The 18,968-nt window shown below is 40.2% G+C and overlaps 1 protein-coding gene across 1 annotated transcript in view; it reads right to left on the bottom strand.

Annotated features, from left to right (window-relative positions):
- Nucleotides 1-1,912: 1,912 nt before the first annotated feature.
- Nucleotides 1,913-18,968, bottom strand: part of LOC134677139 (proclotting enzyme) — an 82,495-nt gene continuing 65,439 nt past the window's right edge. The window contains exons 3-7 of the mRNA XM_063535598.1: nucleotides 17,403-17,514; nucleotides 12,519-12,578; nucleotides 6,792-7,045; nucleotides 6,195-6,362; nucleotides 1,913-3,451 (exon numbers count right to left, since the gene is read on the bottom strand). Coding sequence (XP_063391668.1) covers nucleotides 3,219-3,451; nucleotides 6,195-6,362; nucleotides 6,792-7,045; nucleotides 12,519-12,578; nucleotides 17,403-17,514 — 827 coding nt within the window. The 3' untranslated portion in view covers nucleotides 1,913-3,218. The remainder of the gene's footprint in view (nucleotides 3,452-6,194; nucleotides 6,363-6,791; nucleotides 7,046-12,518; nucleotides 12,579-17,402; nucleotides 17,515-18,968) is intronic.

Raw genomic sequence — 18,968 nt, forward strand, 5'->3', positions numbered from 1 at the left:
AATATTAATATTTAATAAGTTAACACACATCGGTGAAAGAATAAGGATCAAAGTCAAATGGCGTTCTAAGTTTTATGTTCTGTCGATAGATGGCAGTAAATTTACAGTGGCTACATAATTTACTTTGACAATCCGCCTCTATACACTCTGTTCTCTTTGGTAAAACTAAATTATTTACATATTCTATATAGGCACTTAAGAATTATACTTTTTTTATTGCAATTTTGGCGAGTATTTCAATTGCATGGTCGGTATCACAATTTTAGCCTAATATAGTTATGAGATTTTTTACAATAGGTTATTGGTAATTTTAATGTAAAACGACAGTTTTTTTCTCTCTCCCACTTTGGGAATGGAGTTAAGTACGAAAGGGATAGAATTACAACTAGTTTTGTAAATTTCCTATCGTTTCCACATGTCACATCGAAAGTGCGGCATTCTGATTATAAAATCTGTTATGGTTTAGATATTGATATGATACGATAACTCGCGCTTGTACTTATTTATGTTCTTATTCGTATCATAACAATAAAATATCTAACTTGATTTTAAACAGAATCGGCCTCTAGGTTTCGTCTTTTCCTTTGAATACTACATGTTTTTGTTTTTAACACGTTTTTTGACAATATATATAGTTGTTTACTGAACGAATTATATATGTAAATGTTTAAAGTAAACAAAGTATTTTTCACATCACCTAGTCGGAAAAAGGCGTTTTCTTCCCCGCTAGGAAGGATCAAAGTGGCACTTTTTCTCCCTACTAGGTGGGATCAAAGTGGCACTTTTTTGTTCAAGGACACTGTTTTTGTTATTTTTCGCATTCTTTTTTTAGTTTAAATAATATTTTGAAACATAATAATTGTGTCAACACTAAGATTTTTTTATGTTCCTCATAGTTGATGTGAAAAGCAGTATGTGTCACACGGTATCAAAATTATTTCGTCTTGGGCGTTAACGCTTGAATCCCTCATTACACTCAGGATTCCAATCCATCGCTTCATTCAGGATTCAATGTACGCCCTTGACGGAAATATATTTGATCCCTTGTAACACAAGCTACTATTTCTAGTGAACTCTATAGCTGCTGCTCGACGCAGCGTTCGTGCAACTGCGCAGCGACGCCATTTTTCATAGTGCTAACTATAGACAGACCGCTTAGGGCTCCTCTACATGGTGGGCCAACGCCAGCCACTCCAAGGGACGCATTTATGCGTTAGAGGGAGCAAGTGATATTGCTATCTCATTCTACCGCATGGCTGCGTCCCTTGCAGTGGCCGGCGTTGGCCCATCGTGTAGAGGAGCCATTAAATGAGTTCTAGCCTCGCCTCGGGCGCCGTCCCCCGCCCGCACCTTCCCCGCCGCCCTTAGTCGTCCTTCCCCGTCGCCCCCGTACCGCGCAGGCGAGGACTCATTTAACCTTTTCGATGCCGTGTAGTGTCAAACACAAAACGTGCCACGCGGATGCCACGTCACCGAAGTGTCGAAATTGAAATTGAACTTTATCCATATGCACGTAGGTTTATGTTGCTCTGTGGTCTATGACCGATTAATCAGTCTTTGGCATTGAACCTGCGGTGCATATATATCGGTCATTGGGGTCCAAAAGGTTAAGCGGTCGGTCTATGGACGCTGAAGCTTGGGAGATGCTAGTGTGGGGAGGCTCTCAAGATTCGGCTTACTAAGGGTCACCCCACACTAACGTACATATAGCATCGGCGTCTAGTGCAAACCTACTCGCTTTTACCGCATCGCATTCTCAGTATGTATTTTGTATTGTTAATTATTAATTGTCTGTCCATTAGTTCCGATCATTTCAAATCACACAAAAATCGTCAAGTACCGTAATTGCTAAGGGCCACTTGCACCATCCCACTAACCCGGGGTTAACCGGTTAAAACGTTAACCCAGTGTCAAATTGTACTGGTAACCATGGTAACTCCAGGGCCCTATTTCACCAACGTGACAAATGTCGCATTTGTCGACATCACTGTTACTGACGTCACAGGCCTCCATAGGCTACGGTAACCGCTTACCATCAGACGGGCGGTGTGGTTGTTTGCCACCAACATGTTAATTTAAAAAAAAAACTCCACTATATCGCCAGTAAATAAGTACTCATTTTGCGAAGCTAATGACAATTGTCACAAGAAATACGACAATTGTCACGAAATTCCGACACAGAACTCATTTGCTGTCAAGAATTACCGAAAGTTCTTTGAAATCTTGTGACTATTGTCATCATTATCATCATAAACATCACAAGAGAAATACCTGTTTTTTGCCGATATAATAAAGCTTTTTTAAAAGAATACAATGATGGTGACAAACAGGAATACGGTCCGCCCGATGGTAAGCGATAACCGTAGCCCATGGATGCCTGTGACGTCAGCAACAATGAGACTTGTCGAATTGTCGCACCTGTCACGTTGGTGAAATAGGGGCCGGTTTAACCGTTTAACGCCGGGTTAGTGGGATGGTGCAAGAGGCGCATGTTAAGCTTTCACTGAGGCACAACCCTACTTCAAAGTCTATTCCAATTTTGAACTGTACACAGTGTACACCAGGCCTCTACAGACCTTACAACTTATCGCATGCGATTTTAGATAATTGCCGGCTGAGTTCAAATTCATCAAATTTTGCCCTGCTAAGCTAAAAAGCAGTATTTTAAACACAAAAAATCTTAAAGGCAAAGCTTAAAAGCAGTATTTTAAATGAAAATTAATATACAGTACATACATTTTCATTAAAAATGTAAATTACATTAATTTAAAGTACATTAATATCCATTTAAAATACTGCTTTTAATTAAAAAATCTGATAGTTGAATTTTCATACTCATTTGTTTTTTAAATAACTACCTTCTAGCTTAGGAGGGCAAAAATGCCGCAATGTGATGTAGTGCATAATGCTTTTGCCATCGTATTTTACTTCTTGTTCTGAGACTGACTCGTCCACATAATATACTTGGTCAAGCAGATCTTGTCAGTAGAAAAAGGCGGCAAATTTGAAAAACGCCTACATTTTTCAAAATATAAATAATTTCAAAGGGATATCTTCCCATAGAAAATTTTAATTTCGCGTCTTTTTCTACTGACAACATCTGCTTGACCAACTATAATATCACGTCCGTCCGTCCGTGCCGTGAAAATACGATGGTGAAGGATTATTGCACTAAGTCTGTAACTCAAATCGCAAGCAATTATCAGTGTGTAGAGCCCCTAAGACAGGGTTGTCGCATGACTGATCCAATCCACCGTATGCGCGACCCTATGATAGATCCCCGGCTGTCCGCGGCTTGCGCACGAGTAGCCAGCTGAGACAACACCAATGAGGTACCATCTGCCGGCTCGCTCTAACATCAAAGGGCCGCCGCTGTCACCTTGGCAACTATCTTTGCCGCCGCCGCGGTAGCCAGCGCAGAGCATCTCTGGGTAAATTACGACGTTAATGCCTGGAAATAGAGACGGTTTTTGATTAGCAAGTGGTTTGCATACAAAAAATATGCAACAGGATATTTGACTATGTTTTGGATATAAACATCGTAATATCGCATAGATGGTAGGATCTATAAGATGTGAGGCCCCGTGCATGAACTATAGGGGGCAGCATAGGAGCCGTCAGATTTTTGGCGCGAGGTGTGAAGTGTAATGCTTCCGATGTAGCCCACAAGATGGCGGAGCCTACTATGCACAAGGAAACGTACCGAGGAGAACGGTAGATGGTAGCACTTGCTTTGACAATGTACATGTGCACATATGTTTCCGATTCAGGCCACAAGATGGCAGACTCTCCAACGCGCACGGTCCCTATAGATGTGCTATACGCGTGCATCCGTGAGGGACAGAACATACGTTGCCCACCATTATACATATATACTAAATTTACGGTGGAGAATAAAAAAAATGTGAGACTGACAAGGACAAACAATAATAGCGCTTGCTCAGCTACTCCCACTGAAAGATACATAAGACTATACCGTTCGGTCATTTAACCCCCCCCCCCCCCCCCCTCCTCATGCCTGATCCAGTTATACTACTCGTAGATTCATGTAATTCATGTTATATCGGTTCCAGTTCCCCGTTCTCGACCCGTTCGTTTCCTCTAAATTCAAAAAGTCTTAGGAGCCCATCAAAGTGCACATTAGCACCACTGCTATGATAATACTATTACTTACCTATTCTGTGCCACATGCTAAATAATCGTAACTATTTAAATTTAACGAAAGATATTTAAAAATGGGCCGCTACCTACTGTATTTTGTATTTAAGTACCTTTTGAATATATCAGACTAGTTTATTTTGCCTGCATTCGTCATCAATCTATGCGTCCAAAGTTAAAACGGCCGTTTTTGTTTTGAGTTCATAGATCGACGAATCTGATATAAACAATCAGCAACATAAAAACTAGTCTGATGTATTCAAAAGGTACTTTAATTCAAAATAGTTACAGTACGTCGCGGCCCTAGCGGCCTCGTATTTTAAATATCTTTCGTTAAATTTAAATAGATAATCATGATTATTTTGCAGTGGCGCTAGTGGGCACGTTGATGGGCTTTTAGGGTCAGGTGGGGTAAATTGGTAAATATAGAACATGGGTAAAAATAAAACACTCAAAAACTTATTCTATTTCATTACCATTAGCTCGGTGCCACCGCTCGCACACTCTGTTATCAAGCACGGGCACATGTACAGCTTGTAACGTCCGGGGTCGGAGCCGCAACCCGGGGCTCAGGGCGCCCCAACCGGCCGCCCAGCCGTACTGGCCTAGGAAGTCACTGCCGCGCTCCGGCAGGCAGATTGGTGCTGGAAAAACTTATTCTATTTCATTACCATTAGCTCGGTGCCACCGCTCGCACACTCTGTTATCAAGCACGGGCACATCTACAGCTTGTAACGTCCGGGGTCGGAGCCGCGACCCGGGGCTCAGGGCGCCCCAACCGGCCGCCCAGCCGTACTGGCCTAGGAAGTCACTGCCGCGCTCTGGCAGGCAGATTGGTGCTGGAAAAACTTATTCTATTTCATTACCATTAGCTCGGTGCCACCGCTCGCACACTCTGTTATCAAGCACGGGCACATGTACAGCTTGTAACGTCCGGGGTCGGAGCCGTGACCCGGGGCTTAGGGCGCCCCAACCGGCCGCCCAGCCATACTGGCCTAGGAAGTCACTGCCGCGCTCCGGCAGGCAGATTGGTGCTGGAAAAACTTATTCTATTTCATTACCATTAGCTCGGTGCCACCGCTCGCACACTCTGTTATCAAGCACGGGCACATCTACAGCTTGTAACGTCCGGGGTCGGAGCCGCGACCCGGGGCTCAGGGCGCCCCAACCGGCCGCCCAGCCGTACTGGCCTAGGAAGTCACTGCCGCGCTCTGGCAGGCAGATTGGTGCTGGAAAAACTTATTCTATTTCATTACCATTAGCTCGGTGCCACCGCTCGCACACTCTGTTATCAAGCACGGGCACATCTACAGCTTGTAACGTCCGGGGTCGGAGCCGCGACCCGGGGCTCAGGGCGCCCCAGCCGGCCGCCCAGCCATACTGGCCTAGGAAGTCACTGCCGCGCTCCGGCAGGCAGATTGGTGTTGGAAAAACTTATTCTATTTCATTACCATTAGCTCGGTGCCACCGCTCGCACACTCTGTTATCAAGCACGGGCACATCTACAGCTTGTAACGTCCGGGGTCGGAGCCGTGACCCGGGGCTCAGGGCGCCCCAGCCGGCCGCCCAGCCGTACTGGCCTAGGAAGTCACTGCCGCGCTCTGGCAGGCAGATTGGTGCTGGAAAAACTTATTCTATTTCATTACCATTAGCTCGGTGCCACCGCTCGCACACTCTGTTATCAAGCACGGGCACATCTACAGCTTGTAACGTCCGGGGTCGGAGCCGCGACCCGGGGCTCAGGGCGCCCCAGCCGGCCGCCCAGCCATACTGGCCTAGGAAGTCACTGCCGCGCTCCGGCAGGCAGATTGGTGCTGGAAAAACTTATTCTATTTCATTACCATTAGCTCGGTGCCACCGCTCGCACACTCTGTTATCAAGCACGGGCACATCTACAGCTTGTAACGTCCGGGGTCGGAGCCGTGACCCGGGGCTCAGGGCGCCCCAGCCGGCCGCCCAGCCGTACTGGCCTAGGAAGTCACTGCCGCGCTCTGGCAGGCAGACTGGTGCTGGAAAAACTTATTCTATTTCATTACCATTAGCTCGGTGCCACCGCTCGCACACTCTGTTATCAAGCACGGGCACATCTACAGCTTGTAACGTCCGGGGTCGGAGCCGCGACCCGGGGCTCAGGGCGCCCCAGCCGGCCGCCCAGCCGTACTGGCCTAGGAAGTCACTGCCGCGCTCTGGCAGGCAGATTGGTGCTGGAAAAGAAACAGTGGAGTTTAATTTCTGTAGCATTTAGCTGTGAGATAAGTACATATTCATAATAGTATAGTAACAATAATGGTAACATTCCATTTCTAACCGCAGCTGCACTACCGGTACTGAACGCGTCGCTGTCATTGTCAATTTCCATAGTAAAATTGACAGTAAGTAGTGCAGCTGTCGTTGGAAATGGAATGTTACCCTAATTCATAGTTATTACATGTCAATTTGATAACATTAAAATATAGTAGGTACAAAATAAATTTCTATTTCTATAGGACAATTTTACTAATATGTTTATATAAATTTGTCAAATTTAACGTTAATAATGACATTGACATACTTTGTCATTACATGATATACAGAGTTAGCTTGGTCCGACTTTAGCGACATAGTTATTAAACGTTTGTAAGCAAAATACTGACCTATATGCGGCATGTAATGCACATTCCTATCCAACGTCAACACCGCCACGTCAAATCTATCCGCTTGCGGCGTGAACTTGAACAGTGGGTGCACTTTGATGCCGCGCACACCAAACGTGTACGCAGGGAGCGGTTCAGCGGCCGAGTTGATGACGTAGTCGCCGAGCGTGACGCGGACGTGACGCGGCTGAGCGCGCGCCACGCAGTGCCCGGCCGTGACGACGTGGCGGCGGGAGATGAGAGAGCCACCGCATCTGGAATGATAGGGAGATAAAGGTATACCACAGAATAAATAATAGTACAGAAGACTCACTCTCTAACAAAACGCGTCTGTCACGATCAGCACAGATATGGCCGCTAGGTGGCGACAGCGCCACGCGCCGCTTATGGGAAACCCCAAAATTGGGGTCGTACGGATGGACTTTTAGCTACCTGTAGCAAAGCGACGAAATCGCGGAGTGAGCTACGCCTGGTTATACAGCGACACAGACAACACATCTTCCAGACTGAGCATAGTAGCTCTACCCCCTCTGCCACAAATATACGGTAGTTTTACTCCATTTTCGAATCGAAAGTGTCTTTGTGTGACGTCCGTGTCTTTGAACGGACCAATCACGGCACGGGACCTCGCTCACCTCGTCCCCCGCACCCCAGGATTTTTGGCAGCATCGGTTTCATTAAATAATTGCTCTAAACTCCGTCTAGAGGATTCCTAGTCTATGTACAGCGACTATTTTTACGTGATTGGCAGCAAAGGGGTTGTGCACAAATCACGCGAGGTGTTTTCGGCTACTTTTTGATCCCCCCCCCCCTTGGTGATGTTTGGTGAGGTTTTTGGCTACCCCCCGCCCTACACCTAACCTGATGTGTATCATTTGGTTTTTTTTTCTATCCGACCGGTCAAGGCTAAATGAAAAATTTCTTAGTTACACAATAAAAGTTCAAAATAGATTTTGGAATGTGTACGAAAAATTGTACGCAGGGACATAGGCACAGAATAAATAATAGTACTACCGTACAGAAAGGAAGCTTCCTACAAAACCGAAGTTTGACAGCGGTTCAGGGTCGAATCATGCTATCCCTTTCTAATATATGACACTATACCTTTCGGCTATTTAGGGTTGTCAAAATTCAAGTGATTATCTTATCTGTGGTCGTGCACGCAGAAGGTAGTCAAGTGGTGCCAACCCTAATAATTGCTCGGAGCAATGCTGAGCCGAGCGGAGCCGAGTTTGACCGATCTCAGGAGTTTCGCACCCCTGACATAGGAGGCTAAATTAACACTTAACACCAAGTGAAAACAGTTCTGAAGAAATGTTAACTTATTAAATCATTATTTCTAATCCTTGAATAGCACCCACATACTTATTGGAACATAACATTTACTAACGCTTCATAAATCCATATACAACCAAAAAGCAATCGTAATCTCTACCCATAAGGTAGATATTCCCCTAATTGTTTTAAACTAGGTTTATATGTTGTAAAAGTAACATGATGTAACATGCCCTTTCGTGTGGACGCGCCTTTTTAGTGAGAATTAATGATATGTGAAACTAATCTGTGTAATCGCTGCCTTATATTACAGTGTGATATAACATAAAGGCGTAGTAGCGTTACACTGGGGTGGGAAACGTTTTAGTAACGATATTTAGACTGGTACCGCAGACAAAACATCCTCCAGACTGAGCATAGTCGCGCTACCCCCCTCTGCCACGCATACGGTAATTTTACTCCATGTACGAGTCGAAAGTGTCTTTGTGTGACGTCCGTGTCTTTGAACGGACCAATCACGGCACGGGACTTCGCTCACCTCGTCCCGCGCACCCCCGCATTTTTGGCATCATCGGTTGCATGAAATAATTGGTCTAAACTCGGTCTGGGATTCCTAGTCTATGACTGGTACCTACTCATAAATGTAGTGTGTATTATGATACTGTTCCTTAAAGAAATTATAATATTGTCATCATCATTAACTTAATAGTTATTCTCTTGTCGCTGGAGTATCTTCCAGCTTTCCCTCTCGCCAGCTCTTTGACTTTTTGATACGACACGATCCCTACTTTTTCTTTCACTTGCTCCAAAAAGCTGCGTCTGGGTGTTCCTCTTCCCCGCTTGCGCCCTATCCGCCCCTCCAGGATAGTTTTAAAGAAGTGGTCGTGTCGTATTAAGTGTCCAACCTTTTTTCCGCGCCTATTTGCAAAAAAATTTTTGTTGTTAAACAGCTGACGCGGGAAATGAACCAGAGATTAACTAGATACGATATAGTAAAAATATGTGACGTTCCACGGCAAAAGGTACCCTATGGCGGCTGGCGCTTACGTCACATAGCGCCGCAATAATTGGAGCGGCGTTAATAATAGCATAAGCGCCAACCGCCATAAGGCACCTTTAGGTACCCGTGGGATATGGATATCACAACTTTGCTATATCGTATCTAGTTAATCTCTAACTCATTTCCCGAATCGCACCGACTGTTGTAACATCACCACATAACTTGTATCTTGTAACTTCAATCTCTCATCACTGTAATGTTGACATAAGTGACATAACCTATGTAACCTGACATCGATAAAAACAATAGCTATACTTAATAACTCCAGCCGGATAGCTTTAAGGATGACTCACGTTAGACCGGGCCGTGTCCGGGCCAGAGCTTCCGGTGCATCCTTTTCTACGGAAAGCATCACGTGATCGCCTGTCATGTCATAGAAAAGTAAGCGCCGGAAGCTCCGGCCCGGACACGGCCCGGTCTAAAGCCTCCTCCACCCTCGTGCGCGAATCGCGGCGCGAAGCCACGAACGCGAGTGTGGCGTCAATTTTCGCAGACAGCGAAATCGACTCCACATCCACACTCGCGTTCGCGGCTTCGCCCGCGATTCGCGCGCATAGTCTGGAGGAGGCTTAACGTAAGTCATCCTTTATCCATCTTGATTGAAACTTTCACGATTATTAAACATTATTAAATTGCACAACGGGACTTAATCGCGTATTTAAGTTTTAAGATTTACCTACAACGTCGACGGAGTCTTCTCCGAGACCACGGGGACAACGCAGTCCTCGAAACGTCGGAGTTAATCTTAAAACTTAAATACGCGATTAAGTCCCGTTGTGCAATTTAATAATGTTTATCCATCTTTATCCACGGGATAAAATAACTGTCACTTTTTAACACCGTGCCGTGGGATATAAAGTGACGGACACCGTTTTATCACGCTGTCACGCAGACAAGAACGACCATCATATCCGTACTGATGTAACTTCAATCACTGTAATTTATTTATTTATTTATTTATTTATTTAAACCATAATAATGTACCATAGTAATGTTGACATAACCTATGTATCCTGACATCGATAAAAACAATTGACTAATAACTCCAGAAGAACATAAACAAAGACTCGAATTATCCAATTTTCTTTACGTAACCGTATCTTATGGAAAACGTTACTGTCAGTAACCATACCGTCAGAGATATATATAACTCCGTATAAGATAAATAAAGTCTAAGAAAAAAACGTGCCTCGGACGGCCAAGAAAAAGTCATTCTCGAATAGATGGCGCCATTACCTTTGGCCTATTCTCGGCTAGATGGCGTTAACGACACCATTTGGTATTTAACAATTTTAACACATATTAGTGAAAGAACATGGGTTAGTATGGAACAATAAAAATTAAGAATCATTTATCCGTAAACATATTTTAATTAATTTATACATTTTCAATTTTATTTTAAGTTTTAATCGTGTGTCGATAGATGGCAGTAAATGTACCGTGACTACAAAATTGACAATGACAGGACCCCTCTATACTATCCATTGTTTTTGATACCGTCATATGGAGAACGATTCAGATTTTTCACATTGTTACGATTTTGATCTTATTATGATACTATTCAATAAATCAATCAATGCACTTATTTTTTTACTATTGGCAACGAGCCATGGAGCGTAGCATATTAGGCGTCAAATTGGTGGATCGAGTCCGGAACACCACGCTACGCTCCAAGACCCAAATCGTCGATGTAGCTCGGAAGGCGGCCAAGCTAAATTGGGACTGGGCTGGTCACCGAATGCCGAATGAGTTGTGGGGCCAAATCACTTCAGAGTGGGAGCCCGAAAATTCAAATCGGGGATCTGACAGACCCTGCCGGTGATGGCGGGATGAACTAGACTCCTTCCTAGAGTGGACAGACATAGCACTGGACAGAGATTTGTGGAGAAATTGGGGAGGCCTTTGCCCAGCAGTGGGACATGACAGGCTCCAAATAGTAATAATAATATAATATGATACGACTTTGAGAATACCTACATTCAAGAGGAAACTCAAGGCTCCGAATTAAATAATAATAATATTTTGATACTCACATTATACAAGCTTAATAAATAAGCTTAGATACCAATAGAGTTAGACCAAGGCAAGTCTGCAACGATTTTGATAGCACACGCAGTGCAAGTGTTATTTTAAAAGTCAAACTTCTATGAAATTATTACGTAGGTATAAATAACACTGCATTGTGCTATTTAAATCGTTGCAGACTTCTCTTGGTCTAACTCTACATATTATAAACAAATATAATTCAAACATTTCAAACTTAAAATAAAAGCAATGAAAATATCACTTACCTTATTTTTTTTATATTACAGCGGTTAAAGTGTTAGTTTTGATATAAACTATGTTATTTTACATACTTAAGTAAACGAGAAGAAAAATGTGCGAAAAAGTAGACAGGAACAATAAAAATAATGTACTTAAGTAAAGAAATAATACACGAGACAGAAGATTAAGAGAAAAACAGAGCAAAATTATACAAATACACAAAATACATTTAAAAATTTAAACTTTGAATGTACAAAACTTTTTAAACTATATCATGCTACATGCATTTACCTACTTTAATACCGTTTCTAAAGAAACTACGAAAACCATTTCAAATATGCGATATTATAAGAATAACTGCAGTTTAAAAAAAATACATTTACTACCTTAATATATTTCCCAAAATAAGAAAAGTATTTTCTACCCTTTTCTAATAGTGTGCTATGTTAAAAAATCCAAAATACTACCTATAAGTAGGTATACCTGTTTAAAAAAAATCCCCATTCGCATTCTTAAAACTTTTTTTAAGTTACATTTAAGTATCTCTTTGCGGGACATTTTCTACGAGTCATCGTTTCCGTTTTACGATATGTCAGAATACGGGTAAAAATAAATACCTAATTTTATAATGTGTTTATATTTTTTATAATGTGTTTATACTTATTTTTTGTTGTTTTTTATGTGTTTTTGTATTTTACTTTTATATTCATGTTATAAATGACCTAGCCTAAGAAGAAAAATAAATAAATAATAATACCTAATAATAAATAAAACTATCCACCAAACCGAAATTTTAAGTGTGAAAAATTAATCTCCTATATATTATAAATAAATAAATAAATAAATTATACCTAAACTCTTTTTTGGTAATATTATTAGTAGCTAATTATTGAATTGGCTACCAATTCAAAAATAATGAATAATTATAATAATTTCGTAAAATGGAAAATTCTACTGTTAGAAAATGTCCTTCAAAAAGGTAAACCCCTTTAAATAACTTTATTCCCATTTTCATGCCTGCAACTATCAAACAGATTCCAATATTTTACGGTTTCTACCATTTTCTACCACTCCGGTACCATTTTCTACCAGTTACCGATAACGGGCTATCTCTTTCGCACATTTACCTCTCTATCCAACACTGCTTCCACCCGATAAGCTCGAAAATCGACATAAGCATGTTGCATCTGTAATTAATACACGTATTAGTAGATATTATTAATAAACGAATACCAATACCATTTCAAAAAGAGTAAATTATTTAATATTTTGATTTTCATCTATATTCGAACAATGAGATACGTCAAATACTATAGATATTGAAACGATGTGGTATAGATATGTCAGTGTCAAACAAGTGTCAAAAGTGACTTTTTTGTTTGAAGAAATGTCAATTTTGACACTTGTTTGACACTGACATATCTAATCCATATCGTTTCAATATCTAGTATTGGACGTATCTCATTGTTCGAATACGGCTGTTTGTATCGAAATAGGTAAAACAAAATTCAAAACTGGGTGCAAGTTAGTACAAAAGTAAATACCTACTTCCAAATACCGTAAAAAGGGGCTATTTGAGATACATTAGAAAAGGGGGCTAATTTAAAATGTCGTATCTGTGACGTTACATATTTTATATTAAAAATTTTAAATGTTGAGCGAAAAGATTTAATGATGATGGAATTTTTCAGACGTGGAAGCTTTTTGCTTCGAAAACACCAAAATAATGTTTGCATAAAAATAACAATAGTATATTGCTAACCAAGAGATGAAATGACGCCTTTAACCGGAGTTACACACTCTACTTTTCATTTCGAATACGAGGAAAGTAAAATGCATGTGTTTTGTAAAAACATGACTAAGTATAAATTTTTATACTATTTTTGAGGGTACTTTCAATTAATAACTATGGAATGGGGAGTCAAATATCAGAATGGAAATTGTATAACAAATCCATTTATACCCAAATTTCAATTGCTTATCGTAAAAAAAATCGTACTTGGAACCTAAAATGCTCTAGTGCAGAAACGTATCACTTTCTGCACACCCTTTAGAACAACAATGACCCTCTTTCAGAGCATGAGAAATGAAAAATATTATGTTCAAACTATGTGTTACCTGTTACAAAATCGGTTTTACGATATTGAGTAACATTAATTGCTTTATTGCTGAAGTTCAGTTATTTTTTCAGCTATGAGTCCGGCATTTTTTTAAATACACGAGTTTCATTTAGCCCTACATCCCAAATAGCCCCTTTCTACGATATATTTATTTTTCGTAATTCAATTCAATCCTTTTGAAATCGGGTGTTTGTGGATACAAACAACAATTATTAAATTAGATTAATAAAATAAATTTGACAAAAGCTATGAAATCATTAGCATTTATTTTCGATAGTATACAGGGTGTTTGGTACATCGTTTGCCAAATTAAAACGGCAGATAGGTTGAGGGTTGAGTCATTGCGATCTTCTCAGGCCTAGAAATTATTAATTTGGTACAAGAAAAATGTTTCACTTCTATGACAGTTTTTCGTGAATTTCTAATTTTTACTTGCGTAGTAGTAAAAAAAAACCACGACCAATATTGTTTTTCTAGGCATTAGAAGATAGCAAATGACTCAAGCTATCTGCCGTTTTAATTTGGCAAACGATGTACCAAACATGTATATTGTGTTTAATTCCGGTATATATACAGAATGTTTTAAATTCTTTTTTTTTCATAGCAAGTCAAATTTAATTTTCAATGTTAGGTCACAAAAATTAACCCTTTATAGCGCACAAAATAGTCATGGTAGTGTTAACACACTACCTTCAAGCTAAAGGGGCCCACTGATTATAAAGTCAGACCGTAAAAAGACTGCAGCGATTTTGATAGCCCACGCAGTGCAAGTGTCCTTTTAAACGTCAAACTTCTATGAAATTATGACGTATAAATAACACTTACACTGCGTGGGCTATCATATCCGCTGCAGACTTTTATTGGTGCGACTATAACAGTCCGCCGACGGTATCGGTCTGTCAGTTAGAACAAAATTTTGTCAGTTCCGAACAACTGACAGGCAGATACCATCCGGCGGACTGTTAATCATTGGGCCCCTTTAAGGTAAAAGTATAAAACAAACATGAACCCTGAAAATATTATACTTGGGTGTTTTCAGAAATAAATATCGAAAACCAGATTCTCACGGATCCCGGTGTTTTTGGGTTCTTTCAACTCAGAATCACTAGCATATTCAATTATGATGATAAAATAAAATGTCCCAAAAATTTGTATGAAAATTGTACATTCCACTGCGTCACGCACATACAAGTGAGAAATTTTTTCGGTCTAAATAAAACGTGACGTAATGGAATGGACATTTTGGGATATCTTTTTTTAATGGTGGGATGGAGAATGCTGTCGATTCTGAGTAGAATGAGCCAAAGAACGTCCAGCTGTGAAAGATTCAGGTTTTCAATATTTATTTCTGAAAACGCCTACTTATTCCCTTTATTGGGCTATAGTGTAAAAAGAGCGTCTGATTGATTGATTATTTCTAACCTACATTGCGTAATAAAGGGTTAAGTACACAAAAAGCTATGAAAATAGTGTTTTAAGTGTTAAATACGTTTACTTGATTTGAATAAGCATGATGACGATGACGAATAGTGTTAGATTTCTAAGCAGGAGGCTATTCGAACTTAAAAATTGATATCGATTTGATTGGATTTTGATATCCCGTATCTCGTCTGCATCCACACCAGCATTAAGGTGACATTCGAAAATAAACTGCAGTTGCTTTACTGTTGCGACATTACAGCGGAGGTGTTACACAAAACAAGGACAGTAACAGCGCGAAAATTTGAAGTTCCCCGGGTTAGTAACTATTTTGATGACAGGACTCTTAAGAAAAGACTTCCGTATTTCCTAAATAGTCTACCCGAGAATATTCGGCATGAACCAAATAAGAAAAAATTCAAAAGCGCATTAAAACTGTACCTACTGCAAACACTTAAGTGACAATTGCACGCGTGCAAGTGTCACTTAAGTGCTTATGTGCTTATAGTGCTTATACATATTAAATAATAATTAAGTATAATAATATACATGTATGTAGAGACTCTTACCTGCAGGCAAACTGTAAATACAGTTTTGCAGGGATCTGTATAGATTTAAGCTCTGTACTGTGTATTAATAATAAATAATAATAAATAATAAATAACGCCGCCGCTGTATCTGTCAATTTCCTTGATAAATTGAGTAATGGTAACATTCCATTTCTAACCGCAGCTGCACTACCGGTACTGAACGCATCGCTGTCATTGTCAATGTCCATAGTAAAATGAACAGTAATGCAGCTGTCGTTGGAAATGGACTGTCACCTTAATGGTAACATTCCATTTCTAATCGCAGCTGCACTACCGGTACTGAACGCGTCGCTGTCATTGTCAATGTCCATAGTAAAATGAACAGTAGTGCAGCTGTCGTTGGAAATGGACTGTCACCTAGAAGCAACAACGTTGTCGACATCTAATTGTCAACTTTGCTCATTGTGATGCGAGGGATATGCGTTCTAGTCATAGTCTAATAAAACATGGTCTTCTCTTCCCAGAGTGACACAAGCCTACGTCACCATAACATGGCCGCTATATATAGCGCTATCGCATATTATCATATAGCGCTGTCGCATGATGACGTAAGCTTATGTCAGTCACGTGACCACGAAAAGACGGGAAGAGAGTACCAGGCGGAGTATATTATTATACCATGATAAATTGAGTAAGAAGCAACGTTGTCGACATCTGAATGTCACCTTTGCTCATTGATGCGAGTCATATGCGTCGTAAGTAATTACAAATCAAAAACAGATTTTTAAATTCGAATATAGCTCCAGGTATGTACAGTCAACAACAGAGCTATGAATACAGGAATTAAGGTCGTGTATACATATTTTTGGCACTTTGCCTGTATTCATAGCTCTGTTGTTGACTGTACTCTCGGGGCATTCCAGAAAAGAGTAGCATCTGTGTGGAAAGAGATAAGTCGTGGAATGTATGGGATCCAATACAGAACAGACTCTACGTAACGGTCTTTTATAGTGTGTAGCTTTCAAATAGAGCTCGACGGCTAATCCCATTGTCTATTGTTAAGTAAAACCGCACGTGCTACTTACCTGCAAAAAAGGGTCTTCATTAATTCTACTTGGCACCTGATCGCGGGCTAGTCCAACGCTCTAAAAACCAGTGTAGGTGCGCTTTCCGATAACGCGTCTTTGTTACGCATCTCGATGACACATTTGAGACTGGTTCTTTAGCGTTCGACTCGCCGGCACTCAGTAACCGAAGTACGTATTTTTTATGCAGGTAGTTGTGGCACGTGGCACGAGCGGTTTTACTTAACAATAGAAAATAGGATTAGCCGTCGAGCTCTATTTGAAAGCTACACACTATAACACAGGTATGAAGCCAATATTTGGATTATATTTGATAAATTAGCTTTAAAAATTAAACGATGTATAATGTAAGAGTATACAGACTTCTGCAGGTTATTAAGGTAGCTACCATACCCGTCACGCTCCCGACTAGGGGAGACCGAGGTGAGTTTTGACAGAGGAGAGTTGTGACATTGTCGATTTTTTGGAATCTAATGACTGTTAGCGAGCTCGCAACAGTGTGCGTTTGTTAGCTCGTAACTTGAACTAACAAACGCGCTCTATTGCGACCTTGTTTTTATGTCACAACTCTCCTCTGTCACAACTCACCTCGGTCTCCACTAACACTAAGTATACCATTTTGTGGAATGCCCCTCAATTTTTAATTCCAGTGTTATGTGATTGTGATGTGTATGTTAATTTATACAATTTGTTTAGTGTTTTAATTTACTTGTAAGTTTTGTACATGATATAATACATCATTTTAATTCGCGTTTAAGTTGAGTATTTTGGGTTCGATTTATATGTACTAGCAATACTAGTATGTACCTTAAAGAATAGAATTGGAAATTGAACCTTATAGCCCTGTAATAAGGTACCTGGAGGAGCCAATCCTGATGTAAGCTTGCCAGGGAAACGTTCCGAAGCCCGCATCGTCGCCGCCGACGATGCGCCGCTGCGCTGTCTGCTTTCCAACAGCTATGCCGCAGCCTAGAAAGAAAGATATAGAATATTATTGAGATGATACAGATTATAAAAATGTCTTTTAGTTCGTCTTACTCTGCATCAACTTGGCGATTTCGTCATTATACCTACATGCTTATGCTACAGGGTGAAATTGAACCCACCTCTACGTATAGCCATGTAAGGCCCAGCCATACAAACGAAAAATGCAAAATTTGCCACAGAAATTTGACCCTACAATGAAGGAAATAGAGCTGAACGAATCAAAGCATACGCAACTCTGTTCCAATCGAATGTGATTTAAATTTCATTGAACTGAATAAGTACTATAGGTAGGACCTTGGGCCTTAGAAGGATAGTGATCGACTTTATATTTAGGTCATACTGAATTTTCATCATATGCAAATTCTACGCAAGGTTAGTCTGATTTGACTATGTAACTGTTATGAATACGATTTAATAACGATGACTAACGCTAAACCGGTCCGGGCGCGGGCCGAGGCTTCCGACATCTCGTATTCTAGGACAGAGTCATTATTACAATCATTTTTTACTTTTAAATACCTTCAAACGTATAGTTCTCCCAATCGACTTTCGGTATTTTCTTCTCACTCCTCCGTATCACTCGTATGATTCTCACTTCATTCGTGAATCCAGCGAGAAAAAATATTACTACTATAATTATTAACTTCATTTTCGATTCGGCACATCACAGTAATCTTAAATTACTGCTAGTTCTCCCATTTTCTATTCCTGTTTATCTCCTTTGCATCTGAAGGGCGCGGGGCAAATTTGGCAAATAGTTTTTTGTTTTGTTAATTATTAGTTTAGGTTAAGACTTTGGTAACTGTATTAATGATTAAGTATTAAAAGGACGATCTATTTAATATATTATTTTTTGCTTATTGACAAATTACAATTACTGACAAAATAAATAGTAATTAAGTAAATATTTCATGGAAAATGTTACGTAGCAAAGTTTGTATACTATGGGGATCGACCTAACATGATTGCGATTTTAGTTTGAGGGCACATTAACATATTAAAACATTGAAAACATCAATGCATATAAATAAAACTTGTAGGTTAACTTCAAACATAAACTACAAATAATGAATAGAATCAGGTGTTACTTTGCGGAAATCCATATTAATTAAAACCGATAGCACTAATTACTATTGTATATAAATGACAATGTATGACCATTACTGAATAAATGATATGATATGACATGATACTATTGACTAGCACGATATTTTTCGCGGATAAGCAAAGTAATATTTTGGTTTTAATCAAAAATTTCAAGTTGACCACGAATGCAATGTCTTAGAATTTGTTATAACCGGTATTCCAACTACACTTCACTTTGCATCACTTTTAAATCATTACGTATCGGATCACCACCCCTTTTTTCAGCATTTTCTGCCAACTTTTTTCACACGTCCACCGCACACATAACTCGATTGTAAACTAACCGCCCC

The sequence above is a fragment of the Cydia fagiglandana genome, chromosome 25, assembly GCF_963556715.1.
Source record: "Cydia fagiglandana chromosome 25, ilCydFagi1.1, whole genome shotgun sequence".
Taxonomy (NCBI): domain Eukaryota; kingdom Metazoa; phylum Arthropoda; class Insecta; order Lepidoptera; family Tortricidae; genus Cydia; species Cydia fagiglandana.